The sequence below is a fragment of the Phocoena phocoena genome, chromosome 10 (assembly GCF_963924675.1).
Source record: "Phocoena phocoena chromosome 10, mPhoPho1.1, whole genome shotgun sequence".
Lineage (NCBI taxonomy): Eukaryota > Metazoa > Chordata > Mammalia > Artiodactyla > Phocoenidae > Phocoena > Phocoena phocoena.
In genome coordinates this window covers 13,060,031-13,080,832 of record NC_089228.1, presented here as the reverse complement: position 1 = coordinate 13,080,832, position 20,802 = coordinate 13,060,031, and the positions used below count along the sequence as shown (strand labels likewise).

The window sequence follows — 20,802 nt, the reverse complement described above, 5'->3', positions numbered from 1 at the left end:
CCCCACCAAGTGGCTTAAGGGATTGAGAGACTAAAAAATGAACACAGCAGGTAAGGTAATTTTGCAGTAAAGCTGTAGTCTGCTTAATTGTCCTAGACCGAACTGATATCGAGACCCTCAGTTTCCTTGAGTGTCACTTCAGATAGTCAACAATTTTTGTTTCCTTCACTTCAGCTGGTAGTTCCAATTAAGTGGGTTGGTGCAATTTTTCAAGGGGTGCACATTGAAACACTTTGTAAATAGTGGTCAGTGGAAAGTAATACAGGAGTAGGGTTACAGGGTCCTTACCCCATTAGAAGCTTCAGACCCGGGAAGAAAAAGTCACATCAAGGACAATGTAGTGAAATGCAGTTCCGTTCCCATACTCTATCATCACAGAAGGCAGAAGTAACTGTTACAATTTTTATCTATCAAGGAATATTGTTTAAATTTACTCGTAGCAAGTTTTGCATACATAGATTCATTTATTTGAAAGTTTCCGTGCTTCTCTAAAGCTGGAGTCCTCAAATTTTGGGTTTCAGGTCCCCTTTTTACTCTGAAAGATTACTGTATACTCCAAAACACTTTTGCTTATGTGGGTTATTTCTACCAATATATAGCATATTAGAAATTAATCCCAAGAATTTGAGTATTTTAAAATGACAACAGTATAATCAGTGCATATTAACATAATTAACGTATTTTAAGAAAACTGTATTTTTCCAAACAGAAAAGAGGGATGTTGTTTAGGTTTTTGCAAATATCTTTAACGTCTATCTTAGCAGAAAAAACTAGATTCTGGTATGTGCTTCTGTATTCAATCTGTCACGATTGTTGTTTTGGTTGAAGTGTACGAAGAAAATCTGATCTCACACAGATGTGTAGGTGGAAAGAAAGGCTCTCATGGACTCTCTGAAAGAGACTTGGGGAACCCCAGTGGTCCTGAGACCACACTTTGAGAATCATGGGTCCAAGAGAATACTCCCTTCTCCATTGACAGTAGGGGCATAGTTTGAGAGCCTGTCAGGAGAGCACGGATGTTGAAGCCAAGCAAGGCCTGTGTACCAGGCCTAACTGAGCCACTTTCTGAATCTGGACTTTAATGTCTCTGGACCTCATCTGTAAAATGGGGACAATGACACTTAACTTGCAGGTTATTATGAGGTCGAGAAATAACATATATAAAGTGATGCTGATTGAGATATTATGTAAGTACTTTAGTGTTTGTGGTTGGTAGTACTCTGCTCAGAAGGTGAATAGGGGATGGAGAAAGGAATGTATTTAAACCAATAAGAGCACATTCAGAGAAACAGTAGGCAGTGACCGAGCTGAGGATTAATAAACATAAAGAAATTAGTCTGTGTTAAACTAGATAATAGCTTGGTTTGTTTGGGTGGCAGTGGGCTTAGTGAACCAGCCTTACGACCTTTTTCATGAACATATGGCTAATTTCCAATCCTTTTTTATTCATTGATCAAGTTCTGAAATGACTACAGCACATCCAGGAAGAAGAGAGAAAACGTATGCTCTTATAGAAATTAGGTAGGAGTAAAAAAGTTAAACCAACCCGTTCAAAACAATACACGTGATGGCACAGAACAGTTTTGCTGTCCGTGCCCTATGAGCTGTATGTGTTCAGGAGGATAGCAGTTGACAGATCAGGGAAGGCTTCATGGAGGAGGTGTTTCCACAGAGTGAACACTGGGTAGGGATGAAGGGGAGGAGAACATTCCAAAAACACAAGTTGTTTTGAACAAAGATATGAGGCAGGAGCTGGCTTATTGGGTTTGAGAGCAAAGAAGACCCTCGTTTGACAGGGGCTGTGTGTTCACTGGGCCTACTTGGAGAGAAAGTGAGAGAACTAGGTAGAACCAGATGACAGAGTACTTTAAATATTAGCCTAAAAATATGAAATGATGGCAGTGTTCTCTTAAGTTGTACAACATTTACAGTGTGCAAAGCACATTTCGCACATCCTATCCATTATCTCATGCATGGATTACTTCCTACAATCATATCTGTTTTATATATTAATGAGTACCTATTAGTAGAAACGTACCTGCTTTTGGTTACCCTTAAGTGTGCCTTCACACTGTTGGTTTTTATATTCCTTGTGGCTTATCATTGTTACCTGTGAGACAGTTGGCCTGGTGGTGCCTCCTCTGCCATTGCCAGGAGTAAAAGTGCAGTGCAACTTACACAGAGATGAAGAGATCACAAATAGGAAAGTCTGAGTGAAACAGTAATTAACAGAGAACCCAGGAGGTCCAAGAATTCAGATGGTTCAAGAGGTAATTAAAGGTTTAGCACATTAAAGTCAGAAGGGACTTTAGACACCATCAAGTCCAGCCTCCCCTCGATTCAAATGAGAAAATGTATGCACTCAATCTCCAGGTTCCAAATTCAAAGCTCTTTCTACAAAAGGACAAGATTTAGATACCTCAAAATAGTACTTTTCAACATGTATGTATTGTTAAATTGTCACGTTACTTTTTTAAACATGAAATTTTCAATATTTAGAACAAAGCAAGGCTGTCCTAGTTGAAGGACGTCCCTCCCAAGAACTCTCTGAGCATCACAGAACTGAATTTGAAAACCCTCATTAGCAGGGATCCCCAACCCCCGGCCATGGGCCGGTACCAGTCCTAAGTGGCCTGTTAGGTACAGCAGGATGTGAGCGGCAGGCTGGTGAACAAAGCTTCACCTGTGTTTACAGCCGCTCCCCATCGCTCACGTTACCACCTGAGCTCCACCTCCTGTTGGATCAGCATAGGCATTAGATTCTCAGAGAAGCGCGAACCCTACTGCGAACTGAGCGTACAAGGGATCTAGGCTGCGTGCTCCTTATGAGAACCTAACGCCTGATGATCTGAGGTGGAGCTGAGGCAGTGATGCTAGCACTGGGGAGCGGCTGCAAATACAGATTATCATTAGCAGAGAGGTTTGACTGCACTGAGACCGTAATAAATCAATTGCTTGCAGAAACACTATCAGTGAGTGGCAAGTGACAATTAAGCTGCATCTTATGGAGTAGACTGGACATAAGCAACACACTTGGGGTGTCACTGTCTCCCATCACCCCCAGATGGGACCATCTAGTTGCAGGAAAACAAGCTCAGGGCTCCCAGTGATTCTGCATTATGGTGAGTTGTATAATTATTTCATTATATTACAATATAACAATAATAGAAATAAAGTGAACAATAAATGTAATTCGCTTGAGTCATCCCAAAACCATCCCCCGCCGCCAGTCCATGGAAAAATTGTCTTCCACAAAAGCGGTCCCTGATGCCAAAAAGGTCGGGGACCGCTGCTCATTATGATGTTGATTGCTGGTGTTGTGTGGGGAGTGGATGAGAGCCTGAAGTCAGAGGACTGGAGATGATGAGGGGAGATCACATTTGGACGCTAGCACAGAACACAGGATGAGTCTTTCATGTGAAGCTCGTCCTTCCTTTTAGTGACTTCTGCAAATGAGAAGTTGAGGGTTTAAGAGGAAACTATAACAATAGATTGGAAGATGCTCTACAGTAAGGTTGGAAAATGAATAGTTCAAGTGCCAATACTGGGAATGTTGGATTCAAGGTAAAGATGTTGACAGTATCTCAATGATCCTGTCAACAGTATAAGAATTCCAGCTGGAGATAAAGATTTGGGAAGCAACTATGTATCTGGTAAACTACAGCCAAGTAATTATCTTCAGGCTCATAGAGCTCACTATCAGTATAATTCTTAAGTAATGTTAGCCAACCCTCTGCATTCCTTGGACATGATTCATCTTCTCCAAGACCGTATAAGCAGCCAGAAATAATTTTGAATGCCCACAGGTCATCATCCTAATAGCAATTTAAATTGTTTTTCCCTATTATATCCTTTCTTTAAAATTTTTAACTTTCTAAGGTCTAAGGCTCATGATGGCATTTCTTTCTACCAGAAATTTCTGGTTTTGGACAGTCAGAGAGCCAGATATGTCTGAGAATTGTTTAATCACTAAGTTCCAATTATATCTACCTGCAATATAAATTGTTATTGGATAAGATGCTTGCATGATTCCAGTGGCTGGACTACACATTGACTTAGGTCATTTCTGGCAGTTACTGATCTAAAGATTGAAATGAAGAGCTTGTTCATTTATCCAAGAGACTAACAGTGTCATAGGGTCAAATAAAACACAACCGTTTAACCTTATATTTGAATTTATATCTTGAGAACAAGACTTAAGATGTTTTAGAGGAGGGATTCTTCTATTCAAACCTTGAAAGAAAATGAATGGCCCAAACAGATGGTTCTGTTTTAATATGTGAATATGATTAATTCTGTTTAGTATTTGGGATCTATATACATAATGCCCCAAAAGGCGTTTAGACACAAGCTTCTTCCTGAAATAATAGGGCTGAATCAACGTGTTCAAGCCTTCCTTGGAGCTATTTTTCAGCCATGGAGTTATAAAATGTAGTCGAACCTAGATATTAAGTGATAAATACAATGGACCCAAATACATTATCAAAAACAAGTTACAGGAAACAATATTTTCTATTATGCACCAAAATGGACCATTTGTCATCCAAGGACTTTGAACTGGGTGACCCGAAGAGCTATGTAGAGATATGAATAATTTCCATCAGGCACAGGACTATTCTATTACAAAAAACTCACCCACTTAGAGATGATTCATCCAATCTAAGTGAGTGGCAGGAGCAACCTTCACTGTGTGGGCTTTTGCCCTGTAGATCTGCAGTTGGCATGTTAAAAAAAAAATTATCTCATTCTTTGCCGTTTATATAATATGATATTGCAATCGTGATCCCCCTGGGCCCATGTCCAGATATTGACTTCAAGAGGAACATGTTTATATCATTTCAAATTTGGCATATATGAATTCATTTTACTTCGGGAGGAATAGGTTTTTAACCATTCAAATTTGGTTTCCACGAATTAATTTTACTTAAAAAAAAGGAAAGTACCTGACGATGTCTCACAAAGGCTGAATTTGCTATTGATTTCACCTTGACCAGCACAGATCACTACCACGGAGCATTCCTGTCGAGCACCTTAACCTCCATAACCCTGTTGTAAGAGACAGAATGAGCCCTCAGAAGTGTTTAATTAGTTAGAACTTTGCAAGGTCTTTTCAAAATCCTCTCAAGGCTCTCCCTTCCCTTCCCCATCTCCTTTTTGAGATTGCAAGGTAGTGCTTCCAGCTTTCTGTATTTTTGAAAGAAAGCAATGAATAAGCCCAAGAGTTACAGGAAATCTATGACATTGAAATCTCTGTCTCTGCACATCGTTTTGATGTTTCCTTTTTGAACTTCAACTTGACATTGCTTCATAAGTTACATTTGCCCTTCCATTTTTTTTTTTCTTCCTCACTCTCTTTGAAAAGTTTGGCTTAGTTGTTAATATTCCACACAGATTTCTGTAGCTTTTCTTTTTTGCTTTGTTTTCATAAACTCTGTGGGGGGTAAATATTCAGCAGGGTGAATGTGAAATCAGGCAGACAACTGCCATTAGCCTTATCAGGATTGCACATCAGATTTTCCAGGCAGAGAACTAAAAAGGTGTCTACCTTTTGAGCTCCTTTGCATTAGCAGCAGGAAGATAAAGAAAAATGGTAGGCTTGCAGCTCTTTCAAGGATAAAGGTTATAACCCTTCGTTCAAGTTAATACTTGTTGATGTTATAACTTTTTTGAAAGTTGACCCTTTCAGCCTCTCCGCATATGCAGCAATGCATCATCCCCTTCAGTAGAGGATTTGTAAAATTGCGTTTTGCTCTTTGAAAAACATGAAATTGCTTATAGAGGGATAAAAGGAGAAAGCAGCATTTATTCAGGGACCTAGAGACCTCTGCTGGTTAAGTGACTTGTTAGTGTTTTTCCAGTTTCATTTATTGCTGGGAAGATAAGATAGCTTGGCCTCAACTCTAGTCATTTCCTTTTGAATTAAATTATGGATGATCAGTAGCCTCACTGAATAAAGATACTGAGGTCAAGTCAGCAAAGAGAGGAGTTAAGAATATTGAGTAGCATCTTCTAATTAAATACTGATACCAGTTCTGACTGTTAGGTTTACATTGGTGGGCACTATCCTATGGAAGTGCCTTGTTACAAAATAACATTCCAGAATGACAGCTGTGCTTCTCTCCTGCATGAACTTTGTGCTGAGGGTCTTCTGCCTAAATATGTTTGCCATTATAGTTACCAATGGCATGAATTGTGCTTTAGGGAAGGCTTGATATTTTTGAAGACTTTTTAGGGAACGTAGGTTAACATTGTCTTTATCTCCCTTAAGAACAAGGAAAGAAAATATGACCTTAATTGAAGCATGAAAAATTAGGCATAATTTGGGTGGGGAGAGTGGAAGAGGGCATTGGGCAGTGTGGGAATTAAGTGCTGTCTTGAATTCCTGTGTTAGATTGTGGGCAGGACTTGATTCCTGAGAAGGTTTTGGTAAAAACCAGGACTCATTTAGAGATTTGGAATTCGAGACCCATACACTTGTGAATAACATTCTATCAATACGAAAGAAGTCAATAATAGAAAATGATGATAGCCTCGAAGGAGAAAGGAGTCACAAAAAGTATCCATATGATGTGTGTGAGAGACACCCAGAAATATAGTGCCTTAAATAAGAAGTTTATTTCTCTCACATGTATCTCTCCAAAAATAGGCAGGTGGGTCTGGTGCTGCTTTCCTCCACAAGGTCATTCAAGGTCCGAGGCTGGCAGGTCAGCCTTTTCATCCTGCATAGCTTCATCTCTGAGCCCAAAGCTGTTTCAGTTGTTACTTTTTCCAATCAGTGGGGAAGGGCAGTGAGAGTCCAGGACAAGTATCTTTAAGTCAGTAACCTGGAAGTTGCTCTCATCACTTTCACACACACCACATATCATTGGTATGAACTTAGGCCCATGGTTACCACCAGCTGCAAAGGAATCTTGGAAATGCAGTGTGTAGCTAGAAAAAACATGAGCCCAGCTAAAAGTAGTAGGCTGGTGGTGGGAGATTTCTCTTATTAAAAGGAAAAAAGGAAGAATAGATATTTGGGGGGAAGGGCAGTTAATTTTACCATATGACTCATGGTAGTGTTATTCATTCTGCCTTTAGTAATGAAAGAACCAGCCACGTGGGCTGCAAAAATGTGACATTCAGAGTTGGACATAGGGTGGGGTGTTTTCTAAAAGCACCCCCTGAACTTCTACCCAGCTTTATAATTTGCATAACCTCTGGAAAAGGAATTTTATTATAAGCCTGTTTTTGTCCCTTGGTTGCATATGATAAACATGGATTGAACATACACTGAATGTATGTCTTTGCTTTGTGAACTGCTATAGCTCAACCTAATTGGATTCAAAAAATAAATGACATTCATGTGGCCATTGAAGAAAATGTCTTCTGGGAATGTAAAGCCAATGGAAGGCCCAAACCTACATACAGGTGGCTGAAAAATGGTGAACCACTGTTAACTCGGGTAAGCAACTGGGTGATAATTGTGTCTTAATATTTACTGTAATGTTGAATGTGGTGTTGTTGCTATGGAAACAGAAAAATGACCAGTTGTCTCCAAAATAGTATGCATCCCAACGCCATAAATAGTGGAAAAAGTGAAAGCGAATGCAGGTGATAAATACAAACTGTACATAAATCTGATTCTCCAGCGTTGTTCAACCTTTGGTCTTCAGAGATTAACATCTCTGGCTTTACAATTGGAAGGTTACGCTGAAGGTCTGGAACATGTAATTGTGCTAAGACACAAATTTGTGTGTATGCTAGACAGGAATGAGTGAGTAACACCTTTCAGCATCCAAATTCTCCCCTTCAGTGTGGTTTTATTATCGTCTTCCGTCTGAGGAGACTAGTGGACAACATGGTCCAGTATGTTCACCAGCAAAATGCCCACTCTGCCTCAGACGTTTAGCAATGCCATATGCAAGCTCGAGACTAACATCTCTAATGCAACAGAAATAGAAGAAAAACTAAAAGTGATGAGTGAGGCGGGAGCCACCAGCCTATAGGCCGTGAAGCAGGCACTAGGAGCTGAGAGCTCAGGTATAAAAAAAATCCTCTCTGGAGACAAGGGTACAATATCCTTGTAGCTAAGGCTTAAGTGCAAAAGCAAACAAACTGCTGCCTGGCTTAATAGGACTCTGTGGCGTAAGAGAGGTAGAAGGTACAGGTTATGCCCCCTACTGGCCCTGGACGGGAATTGCAGTAGTCTCAGCATTCTCCCAGATCAGGACCTGAGAGAAGCCATGAGTAGGAGTTCTGCTTCTGGACCAGCGAGCCAGGGGTTGAGGTGGAGGCAACCACAAAACTGCTAAATAGAGGAGAAAATACAGGCAAAAATAACTCCTTTCTAAAATAAGCCTGCACACCAATATCCCAAACCATATGCAAAAAAACTTTTTGTAGAAAGATAACCAACCTGTAGAACAGTCTAAGACAGAAATCGGAATAAGTCTGTTAAGGATGCTCAAAGAGATAACTGAAGGTATAATGCCCATAAAAATAAGTGAAGGTGGGACCTTAGAATGAGGAACATTTAATTTTCCTTATGTATTTTCCTACTGAAGTCAAATGTTCACTGAAATTTGACATTTTCCTCAGGCCCCAAGTTGAGAGTCAGTTTTTTGTGCTCAGGTTTCCTCCCCCGTCAGCCCCCAGAGAAGAGCAGCTGCTCTGAGCGCTGGCCAGGACGTCAGTGTGGTGTGTGCAGCCTCCGAAACGGGCTGGTGTGATGAGCCTAGCCCACACCCTGGCACCCACACCTCTGCCTGTCACTGCTGGACTCTTTTTGGTCCCATGATTCTCTCAATTCTAAAAGCCAAACTCAAATCGCTAGAGTGTAAGTACCCAGGTAACTGGCATTTTCTTCCCTTTATTTAACGTGAGAGAACATGGATGCTTAGATTTGATCCAAGACCAATACAGTAGCCACCGAACTAAATCACAACCCTGGGGCAAACAGAAAACCAGTATGTCTTTATATATTTTACTTTCTTAAATGGCAGGTCTTCTGGAGAAGAGGAGATCCTTTTGGGTACTTATAAAAATTGACCCCTCAAGTTACGTAGCCTCGGGCTGATGAACGAGGATGCTCTATTGTTCCATACACTAACTTTGCTTTCTTCAGACTGGCTACCAGCAGATGGTCCTAAGCTTAGATCGTGCCACCGAGAGCAATTGAGTAAGGGAACGTTAAATTACTAATACCTACTCTTTTTCTTAGTAAATTTCGGCTGACGTTAAATATTTGTCTCTGCTTCATCCAAGAAGAGTACAATCCTATTAACCTTCAGAGTGTTGCCTGATTATAATCTGAGTGTCTTAACTACTCTAAACGGTAAACTTACTTGTATTTCCCACTCCTCACCCACAGTTAGCACAAAGCCTTGGAGTAAAAAAAGCATCTTAAATTTCAAGTTCATCTATTTAGAGGGGATATTAATCTGAATGGTTTCACTGTTAAATCAATGAGAGCTCAAGAGAGTCCTACAATTTAAATTCCATTTGCCAACTGATGTAAGGGTTGTTCCATTTCGCATCTGACCTGCCACAAATTTAGTTGACAGATAAATAGATCATGGTATGTAAATTGCTTATGTGATAGCTATTTTCTTCCCATTAAGCCCCTTTGATATAACATGCAGCAAAATTGCCTTAAGGTCTCAGTTGTAGAAGGTCATTGTTTTGTGTTCCTCTTTTCTTTCACAGGATAGAATTCATATCGAGCAAGGAACACTCAACATAACAATAGTGAACCTCTCAGATGCTGGCATGTATCAGTGTGTGGCAGAAAATAAACATGGAGTTATCTTTTCCAGCGCAGAGCTTAGTGTTATAGGTGAGTCTTTATACTGGAAAGAAAAAAAGTAGAAACTCTTAGAATCACTAAACTACCATGTCCTCTGCCAAACATAAACGTTCAATCCAAGAAAAGGGGGTGAAGAAATCTTTAGACCAAAGATATCGCTTGAGAAACAAGGAATGCATTCTGGAAGCAATAAGAAGAGACCACTTTCTAAGTCAGCTTCTCCTGACGTTTACAATGGGTGACGCAGTTACCTTGGCGCTCATTTTTATTCCTCTATCAACCCCTCTTCTAAATTGAGTGAAGTTTATGAAATGCTTTGGCGTCTGTTGCTATCACTCTGATTGGGCTTGGAGAGAGGAAGAGCGGACTTGGTGTGGAAAGGTGTATTTGAACAGCCAGCAAAGTGCATCTTGTTCTTTCATCTCTGAATTTTCCAGGCTATGCCCTGGTGTTCTGCCCCTCCAGCTCCATTTTTCATCATGTGCCCCTCTCCTTCTGCTCTTCAGCAATGCTGAGCTTTCTGTGCTGCATGTTCACCACCCTCCCTTCCTCCACAGGCCACTTGGTCCACACTGTTTCCTCTGCCTAGAGTGCTTTGCTGTCCCCTCTTCATATATCATGCTACTGTTGCATTTTACATTTGCTTGTGTGATTTTTCTGTCTTTTTCTCTAACTGCCCTATAACTTCCCCATGGTGTGATGGACCATATTTGGTTTAACTCATCATTTAATCCTCAGGACTTAGTACAATGTTGAAGCACAAAGTATGTGCTCAATAAATAATGAATGAATGTAAGGATGAACGACTGTACTAAGTGATGAAGGAGTAGAGAGACTGTTAAAAAAATGAACTAATGAGTTAAGTAAATCATTGAAAACACAAGTTAAGTGATTTAACAAACCTATGGGCATTAAAAAAAACAAAACAAAACAAGAACTCCAGGCCATCAACTTGCATTTGTCTTGTAGAAAAATCTTGACTCTGACTTCAGAATTTATCTTAAATATCTAAGCAGCAGTTCTTCTTAGTGAGAACATAATAGAAAGATTATAAGTAAGAGAAAGGCAGCACACAAAGGGAGCTGATTCCATAAGCCCTGATAATTTTCCCAGATTCAGAGACCTGACTTGCCCTTCTGTAAAGCACTCCTTGGTGCCTGGACTGTAGATCTGACGTGCATAAGTAGTTGCTGCCGATTTGAATGTCCTTCCACCCTCTGCAAGGTAAAAACGGATGGAAAAGCTTCCATAATTGTTGTTCTCGGGCTTCCCTGGTGGCGCAGTGGTTGAGAGTCCGCCTGCCGATGCAGGGGATACGGGTTCGTGCCCTGGTCTGGGAAGATCCCACATGCTGCGGAGTGGCTGGTCCCATGAGCCACTGCGGCTGGGCCCGTGAGCCATGGCCGCTGAGCCTGCGCGTCCGGAGCCTGTGCTCCGCAACGGGAGAGGCCACAACAGTGAGAGGCCCGCGTACCGCCAAAAAAAAAAAAAAAAAAAAGAAATTACCCACCCCATAATTGTTGTTCTCACCAAATTCTTTACTTGAACCAACATCCCATCAAAGACAAGAATTTGTGAGAGTTCACGAGGCTGCAGTGTTTCTCAAAGAGGCCTGGGAGGATTCTTTTCTCCCAGAGTCATCATCGGCTTGGCTTGGCCTGCTGTAAGGATGACCTAAACACACGTATCTCCCACCCTATAAATATTGAGAACAATAATACCACCTTCCTCCAGGACAAGTACAATGATCCCACCGTGGCCAAATGGGCTCTGATTATTGGTAGTTAGAGCCGATTCTTGTGGAGCGCAGTTCACGAAGGTAGATTGCTTCGGATGTTCTGCAGAAAGACGTGTGTTCTCTATTAAACACTATGTCAGCTGGTTAGCAGAACAGCTAAAACTGAGGGTGTGTGGCCTAAGAAATGAATCACATAGTCCTGAAACCTTCTAAGTGAGTGCTGGCCAATTGCTAAGTCTGGGGACGCCGTGATAATTTTAAAAGATTTTGTAGGTCCCTTAGTTAAAATGAAAAAATTTGACAGTAACAGATGACTGGAAATCATGGGACATAGTCATGGGATAAAGATAGAGGATGACTAAAGTCCCAAAAGCAGAGCCAAAAGTGAGAAAGGCTGTTAAACGATTTTTATCAAGAACACGTACCCACAGCTGAACATAACAGTATGTAGAGATGTGTATGTGTGTATACATCCATCTCTATATACCCATATCTATATCTATCTCTATATATGTATGTTATGATTTACATTTATATATCCCAAGATCCTCACCAGCTCCTTTCCCTTCCCCCTTGCCAGGGTTCAAGGCCTGTGAGGTGGTAATCACTGCTTCAACTCTTACATTCAGGGGTTTATTTCAAATCATTTCCAGTTGGAACTAATTCCAAATGAATTCTTGATCTGAGCCCTTTCTTAAGTCCCTTGAGATCAGCAAGCAAGATCAGTAAAGATAAGATAAAAATGCCTGAGAGGTTATTTAACGCCCGATTTCAACCTTGTTGAGTATGAGAAGGGTAAGGCATGTCAGTAAATGATACAGGCCAAGCAAGTGGTGAAAATAGTAAGTCTTCCAGAAGTTGAGGAAAGAGTTTAGCTAATGGACTGGGCTAGTCAGGTGAGCTTTGAAAAATAATTTTTGTACAGGCAAAAAAAAAAAAGAGAAGGACCAGGAATATTGCAGAATGGAGTGAAATGGCCTGAACAAAGGCTCAAAGTTATAAAACATCTGGATGGTTTCTCGCCCATAGAGAATCCTGAATGTTTTTCAGAATTTTTGATTCAAATACATAAGGCGTACAGGCAAACTTTAAACTTGAAAGAGAAAGATGGAAAAATTAATTAACGGCCAATTTTAGAGGATCTTAAACAAGTTTAGAAGCTCCCTCTTTAATATCCCATTTTTCCTGCCCAAAAAAAAAAAAAAAATCACGCTATTATATTCCAAGTGACTTGAAGGGCAGTTAAGTGTTGAATGGGTGAATCCTAGAGTCCATCTGAAGTGAAGGAGGGAGAAGACATTTGACTATTTAAAAATAGACATAAATTAATATTGGTTAACTTGGGTAAGCTCTAATACGATTGTGTTTCACAAGTCACTTTGTTTCTTGTCAAATGGTAATAGTTTGACTCTTATGGATCAAATAACTGAGCAGTTATTACCTGTATTAGAATCTTAGAGAGGTTGAAATGAACAAAGAAACAAAATGAAAACAAGATACTTCAGTATGAGGAAGAAAAAATGGAGGTTGGTTCCAGCTATCGATCAAATTTCAGCATCCTCCAGTGCTAGAGGAGATTCCCTTTCATGCTGGGTAATAGCCCTAAAGTCATGAATAAGAGATGGTTAGGAAGCATATATTTAATAGGCTTTTCTCTTGGTCTTGTTTTATGTGTTCTGTCTGGGTATTTCATGTATATGTAACATATCTATAATTAATGGATTGAAACTGCTAAATAATTAACCTAGGTGCTGGGTGATTTACTCACCGGGTGGGTGAATGCCATAGAGAGACTTTTACTTTGAGGTCAGTATATTAGAGTAGGCCTGGTTATGAGTACATCAAATAGAAATGTCCTTGTTTGTGACTGACCTATTGCAATTGATAGTTTATTATTCCTCAAGGCAACTGTTCCCAGACTTTTTCTCCTGTGTTAGCCTAGGTCATGGATGAGATTCACTCGTGTGACATATGCTCGTGGGCATCCCTGGGGTGCTACACAATTCCCTGGGTCATACCATCATCGCATCTCTCTCTCCACTTATGAAGGCATGTCGGAGTTAGAGTGAATAGACTCTTATAATCTTGAGGAAATTTGAGTCTTTTATAAAAAATATAATTTAAAAAAACTAGGTATTTTATTGATTTAAAAGTAACTCTTCTAATGAAATATTTCTATTCATGTTTAATGTTTGTGTCCACTTAGGTAGATGATCATATTGGTTCTAGGGAATGCTGACTGAATTGCTAAACTTGAGATGTTCTGTGCTGCTCCGACAGAATACTGATGTCATTCTGTATGTATCGTGTGGTAAATAAAGAGGATGCCTAAGCCCTCAAAAGCAGAGGCAGGGATTCAGCTACCTGTGAGTCACTGGAGGAGTGTCCTCTGGGAAAAACCTGGAAGAGAAAGCAAGCTAGGGAGGCGACGGAGGGCAGCTGAGCAGGGACATGGTCTCAGATGAAGTCTCGCCTATATCGCATCCTGGAGGGGGATGTCTAGAGTATAAACTGCATCTCAGAGCTATTCCCACCTTAGGCAAGGAGGCTGGCCTTTTAAAAAAATCTCTGTATCAGTTATTCATTGGACTGCCCTTTAGGTGGTGGTAGCAATGGCAGGGCAGATGGAGCAAAACCTCCCCGTCAATTTCCCAGAGAAGGGGAGACAGCTGGAGATGTTAGACAACCAATGCTCGCAGCAGCTAGGGCCAGAAAAAAGAATCTGAGTGAGGGTACCAACAATTCTGTACAGAAGACAAGTGATTTGCTAGAGCAAGATGCTTGGGTACTGGGTCCAGTGTACTTGGGTCATAACCAGCAGTGTCACTAGAGTACCTTTGATTTTGAAATGGGTTGAACTATCTCAAAGAGCAAGTGGGTGTCTTCACATTCAAGTGGTCTTGAATGTGACCCGACTTTGCCAAGACTGTGTAAGGGATAGAAGTAGCTTCACCCTGAGGAGTTTCCGTCTGATGGTTCAGGACCGTGGGGATTCTCCTGGCCCATGTGGTGGAGAACATCAGACCCTGGCAGGACACTCCAATGCCATTAAAGAACTGATGGTCCAATTAAAGTGAGGTGCAGGCTTGAGCAATTATCTGGTTAATTTGGCATTTGTCCAAACGATTGGCTCACAAATTAGAAAAACATTAAGGCTAAACTGAAAGTTATCTCACAGGGACTTCCACAAGGGCTCATCTGCATCTGATTTCTCAACTGCCTCGTTGAGCCAGATTACAAAATAATCAAATGTGCTGATTTGCATCCAGTGCTGAGTGGGATCAGCATCCAGTGAGAGGACAGACGCCTTTCTTACCCAAATGTCATCTAGGCAGGAGCTTTGCATAACGCGTCCTGAAAAGGGGAAGCTATGCACTCGGATCTCAAATGCAAATTTGGTATCTTTTAACAAGTTGCTAAGCCTACATTTATCAGTAAAATGAGGGTGCTACTCCTCATCGCCAAAACTAAAAGAGATCACATGTGAGAACTTCTTGCAAATCTAAAAGTGTAGCGATATAGTAAGATGTGTTTTGTTTGTTTGTTTGTTGCTGTTTTTAACTAGGATCCATGCCAAAAGCTTATAATGGAGACAGCTGCAAAATCATCAGAAAACCCCATGGCAGTGGTTCTCAAACTGTGCTGCGTATGACAGTCATCTGGGGAGTTCTTTAAGAGCCCAATACTCTACCATCCTCCCTACCAACGAATTCAGTCCCTGGGCCTGGGACCCCGAGACCCTTTATTCCTTAAAGCCGCCCAGGTGTGATTCCAATGGACAGCACCGTTTGGGAACTTACTGCTGTAATCGATTAGATCAGAAGGTAATTAAGTTTTCCCATGGTATTGATTCTCAAACTTTACCACGCCATCAGAATCACTTGGAGGACTTGTCAAAACACAGATCGCTGAGCGCTACCTCCGGAGTTTTTGACGCAGTAGTTCTGGGGTGGTGCCTGAGGATGTGTATTTCTAACAAGTTCCCAGGTGATGCCGATGCTGCCAGTCCAACACTGCCCTTGGGAAACCACGATCCTAAAATAGGAAATCTAGCCTGAACAGAGGGTTTTTTGTTGTTGTTGTCTGTTTGTTTAAGTTGAATATGGTCTACCTGGCAAACCTTCTGATTTAAATCAGGACTCAGAAACTGAAGTCCTTCTGCAGAAGAGAAATAACAAGCATCAGAGATTTCAACCATGTCTTAAATGCCCCATTTTACCAAGATGGTGAGTTAGAATTAGGCCCACGGAGTGACTTTGGCTGCCATGTGAGGATTATACTTAGATGTTCTTGGCGTCTCCCTTCGGTGGCTTAAAGCCAACTGAAGGGAGACTTTGAAATCTGAAGGATAAATATTATGACAGTTCCTTATGTCATTTCCCCAAAAGAAATGCCTTCAGTGAGTTAGAGTTTAAATTATAACTCAGGAATGCTGCCCAAGGCATCACTGAGTCTTAATCCCATGTACTGTTGGCCCACTGTATCTGCAAATTCAGTGTTGTTGGACTCAACCGACTGTAGATTTCGGAAGCTATGGATACTGAGGGCCGGATGTACCTATCCTTCCACCGAAGTCTGAGTTTTCTGTAAAAGTGCTATGAAGGCATTATCCATTCCAAAGTCCTTAGTCCTTTACATAAAGGGATTTCCAATAAATTGTTAAGGTGTAGAATCAGGAGGAAGGTTTGTCTTCTAAAAGATTATATGGTTTGGTTTGGTTTGGTTTTTTGTTTTTGTTTGTTTTTTTATTAGTTAGAAAGAAATATATTCTTTTTCCCTCTGCCCATCACGTTGACTTGCCTGTTTTGGCTTCAGAGTAGCTCACTTTATTGTACTAAGTCTAGTAAGATAGTTTCCTACCTTTCCTATATTTGACATCAGCCATATTTTAAATGTATTTATTACTTTAGTCTTTTGTCATTATCTGCTGCAAGTCTCTGTGAATTACTGACTAAATAAATAAATGAAATATTTTTTCTCTCCACTACTTTCTGGCAGCAAATTGATTCTCTTTTAGTAGCCTGACCCAGGGAGTGTTAGAATTGGTGTTCACAAAGATTTAGCAGTGAGTTTCCAACCTTGATGCATTTTTAAACTACTTGGGGGTCTTGTTAAATTCAGATTCTGATTTCAGATCTGGGGTGGGGCCTAAGAGTCTGCATTTTTAACAAGCTCCCAGGTGATCACCAATGCTTCTGCTCTGAGGATCACTGTTTTAGTGGCAAAAATAGTAAAATTTAAATTCTCAGGTCCCCTTTCATGGTGGGTAGAGTTGAGGAGGACCTCCAAGTGATTCTTATGATCAGTTAAATTTAGGTGCCCCATCTAAGATCTGCTCTATAGAACCCTTTGTTATCCAATCTTAAGCCATCCCAGCGGAGTAGCTAACTTGTAAAAGCAAGTAGGAGTTGGAGGGAGGAATAATGATTTGTTGGTATAACCACTCTACTTCCAATTAATCCATGCTTCCATGATTGAACCTAGTATTGACAAAAGCTCTATTAATCACGTGAGACGATTTCTTCTAGAAGGAGAGCCTTTGTACCAACAACATTCCAGCTTTTTTTTTCCCAACATGAACAGACATTGGCTCTTCTAGGCTCCTGAAGAAATTCATTTGTACTTAGTATGAGGCACATTGCTTTTAATAAAGCCTTTTGAATGTGGTTGAGAATAAGCATAGCGCAAAGGCAAAAAAATTTTTAAAAAAGCAACAAACAAAAAAACAAAGCCAAAAACTCCTTCAATTAAGTGCCTTATTGAAGGAACATGATAAGCAAGAGATCAGTCACTGCTGGGCTATATAAACATCGCTTGTCCGCATTGCAGTATGTTCCTCTTGAGCCCCGCATGTCTAGGTCAGGGCACATGTAGCTGAAGCCCTTAAAACTGCTGTGTTATTGTCACTCACAAAGTGTCAGGATACAGATTCTTTAAACAGAGTGAACCAATCAAAGGAATTGGAAGGGAACTGAAGTTCCCATCTTCTCACCACTGGGTTGTCTGGGAGAACCCGGGAGGAAAGGGAAGACAGTCGTGTGTTGCCTCAGAGAAAGGCCCAAATCTGGGGAAAGCTGAACTCCCAGGGCCCACTTGCCCTGTACCCTTCTCCTAAGTATGTGATTTAGGGAAGCAGGGAAAGGATATTATGTGCCGGAGCTAGTTCATATTGGCAGGAGCTGAGTTGATGTATCCTTCTCAGTTCAGCGTTCAGTGACTTCTTGTTGGTAGCCTGAACTCGGCCCTAATGGGAGTATTTAGACCACAGAAATTGGCAAGCACCGAAAACCAAATTCTTTGGTGTTTTGTTTTGCTTGGAGAGCCAGTTGTTAAACATCTACCATCACACCAGTTCACGTGGTGTGAGAATACAGCCAGCACTCTGCACCTGCCAGTTATGGGGAGCTGGCTGTATTCCTTGCACTATGCTATTCGAATGAGGGACTATAGTATCTGTGGATTTTGGTACCTTCAGGGTCCTGGAGCCAATCTCCCTGTGGATAGCAGATGCCAAGGGACAACCATATCAACAGCTCAGATTGTTTCTTGGGTAATTCTGCTTCATTTGACTGATGTCCAGAGAGGACAGAGTGTCCTGTACACAAGCCAGGAAGTTCAAGAAGCCATTTACAACGCCACTTAGATAAAAGGAAGGGCTGTGATATGCAGCCAAAGCATCATGAGAAGGGAATTTCCTGTTTGGAACTTAATTCCTGAGTTTTCCCCTACAACACACATTAATTCAGCACATACTGATCGAACATCTACCTCATACCAAGGACTGTGCTAAGTCCAAGATCCATAATTCATAGTCTCTGCCTTCAAGGAACTGATGAGCTAATAATTGCTAATTGCAAGTACTACCGTTTCTTAACCACTGGAATTCCAGAATTCTCACAGTCTAATTACCCTCTTCTGTTAAGTCAACAAATAGAGGCTTCCCTGCTGGTGCAGTGGTTAAGAATCCGCCTGCCAATGCAGGGGACACAGGTTCATGGCCTGGTCTGGGAGGATCCCACATGCTGCGGAGCAACTAAGCCCGCGTGCCACAACTACTGAGCCCGCGCGCCTAGAGCCTGTGCTCCGCAACAAGAGAAGCCACCGCAAGGAGAAGCCTGCGCACCACAATGAAGAGTAGCCCCTGCTCGCCGCAACTGGAGAAAAGAGCCCATGCGCGGCAACAGACCCAACACAGCCAAAAAAAATTTTTTTTAAATAAATAAAATTCAACAAATATTTCGATCTCATGACAAAGTTACTCATAATCAAATGTGGCATTGTACTGCCATACACTACTTGTTTAACCAAGGACACAAATATGTGTGAGTGTTTAGGACATTGTGCCAAGTGTAATGGAATGTCACTAACTTGGACTGATATAGCAAGGTCAAGTGCTTCCAGATATTTAAAAACACATACTGTCTTATGATCGTCATACAGATAGGGTAGCTCAAGGGAGGTTAATAGGGGTTTAGCAGCTAAAGCTTTTAAAACATGTAAGAATGATTTTCAATCAACATGTTAATTATTGTATAAGAAATGACGTTCTAAAATGGCTTTAAAATCTTTTTCTTTGAATAAGAAAGATTCCACCTATGTCTACACAATTAATTTTTGGCTTTCAAACCTTTATAAAAAGAAGAAAGGGCTAATCTGCATCCTACTTGTTGACAGAGAAAGTGTTGAAAGATCCTGAAATGGTTCCTGTGCTTAACAGCATTTGTCAGTTATCACAGTGCCTGAAATGCCAACAGTAAAGATGAATTTCTCGTCCATACCAGGATGGGTAAGATACAAGATATGACTACTCAGCAATAGAAAGGAACTCACCTAGCAACCTGGGTGGATCTCAAGAGCATTATGCTGACTGAAGAGAAGAAATCCCATAAGATCATATAATGTATGATTTTATATATATATATATATATATATATATATACACTCAAAACTATAGAGTTGCAGAACAGATTGGTAGATTCTAGGCATACGGAGGACAGACAGGAGGGTGTTGGATGTGCCTCTAAAAGGGTAGCCTGAGAGAGATCTTTGTGGTGATGGAAGCGTTCTGTATCTTTATTTCAGTGAAAGGTACAAACATCGAAGTATTTCATAAAATAACATAGAACTCTACACCCTGTGCCCATGATCAATTTTCTTGTTTTGATGTTGTACTATGCTCACATAAGCTGTAACCACTGAGAGAAACTCAGTAAAGGATACACAGGACTTCTCTGTACTATCTTTGCAACTTCCTATGAATCTATAATTATTTCAAAATAAAAAGGTTTTTTTCTGTTTTCAAACAAAACTATATTTCTTTAAGCTTTTCAGCTTAAAATGCTCTAAAAATGGTGGTGGTGATAGTAGTAATAGCAGAGGGGAAGAGTTGGTGTAAAGGACTTACTCTGGGAAAATATTGAACTAAGTACTTTATGTACAATACATGTATTTTATTTAATCTGCAAAGCAACCTTGTGACTGTAAATGTTATTTGTTTGGTTTTATAATAACTTTCCCGAAAGAGCAGGAGCCCATAAACAAGACGTACCATGGTAGGAGGAGCCCTGGGGAAACGGGACGTTCAGTGAATGAGAGCAAAACCAGCAGGGCAGACTGTTAGAGACTGAGAAGGAACACATTATGTTGATGTTAGAACAGAAAACTCTTACTTCAGCATTTCTTGACAGTCTTGTGAATATCATCCCAAGTCAGGGAGGCTGATTTTGCATCAGCCATTCTGAAATGATGGATCCAGAAAGAAGAATATTTCCAGTATAGCCAGCTTTCTAGTTACCTACCCAGCAACCAGGAGAGGTTTGAGGTTTTAGCATCTGATACCAGCACTGTCTCTTCAGTGGTGGAAATACTTGAATGAATATATGTACTCTGGGTTTATTTTTATGGAGTGATGAGGTAATAAAGATAATAAATAAAAGTTAAAATAATATGAAATTCTGAACTTCTAAAAGAGCCATCCTTAATAGTCTCCATCAACTGGCAGTGTTCCCAGTGTTGTGTCTACAGACTGTGATAGAACAGGCACACATAATTATCCTTTCCCCTTCAATAATAGAGTAACACATCACACCCATCTATTTCCCAGATGGGACTGCCACTGCACATCCCATTAAGGAGTTATCATTCTTACTATCTCTCTTGAGAAATGATCCTAAGGCACAACTTCAGTTTTCAAGGGTTCTGTTGGCCACTTAAAATACCCTTGACATGTGACCAAGAGCCATTTAATTAAGTAAAAACAAACAGTTGCGAATTGCAT

At 40.7% G+C, this 20,802-nt stretch overlaps 1 protein-coding gene across 1 annotated transcript in view; it reads left to right on the top strand.

Moving 5' to 3' along the window:
• Window positions 1–20,802, top strand: part of CNTN4 (contactin 4) — a 326,068-nt gene that overhangs the window by 159,624 nt on the left and 145,642 nt on the right. The window contains exons 7-8 of the mRNA XM_065886143.1: window positions 7,308–7,444; window positions 9,688–9,817. Of these exons, the coding sequence (XP_065742215.1) occupies window positions 7,308–7,444; window positions 9,688–9,817 (267 nt within the window). The remainder of the gene's footprint in view (window positions 1–7,307; window positions 7,445–9,687; window positions 9,818–20,802) is intronic.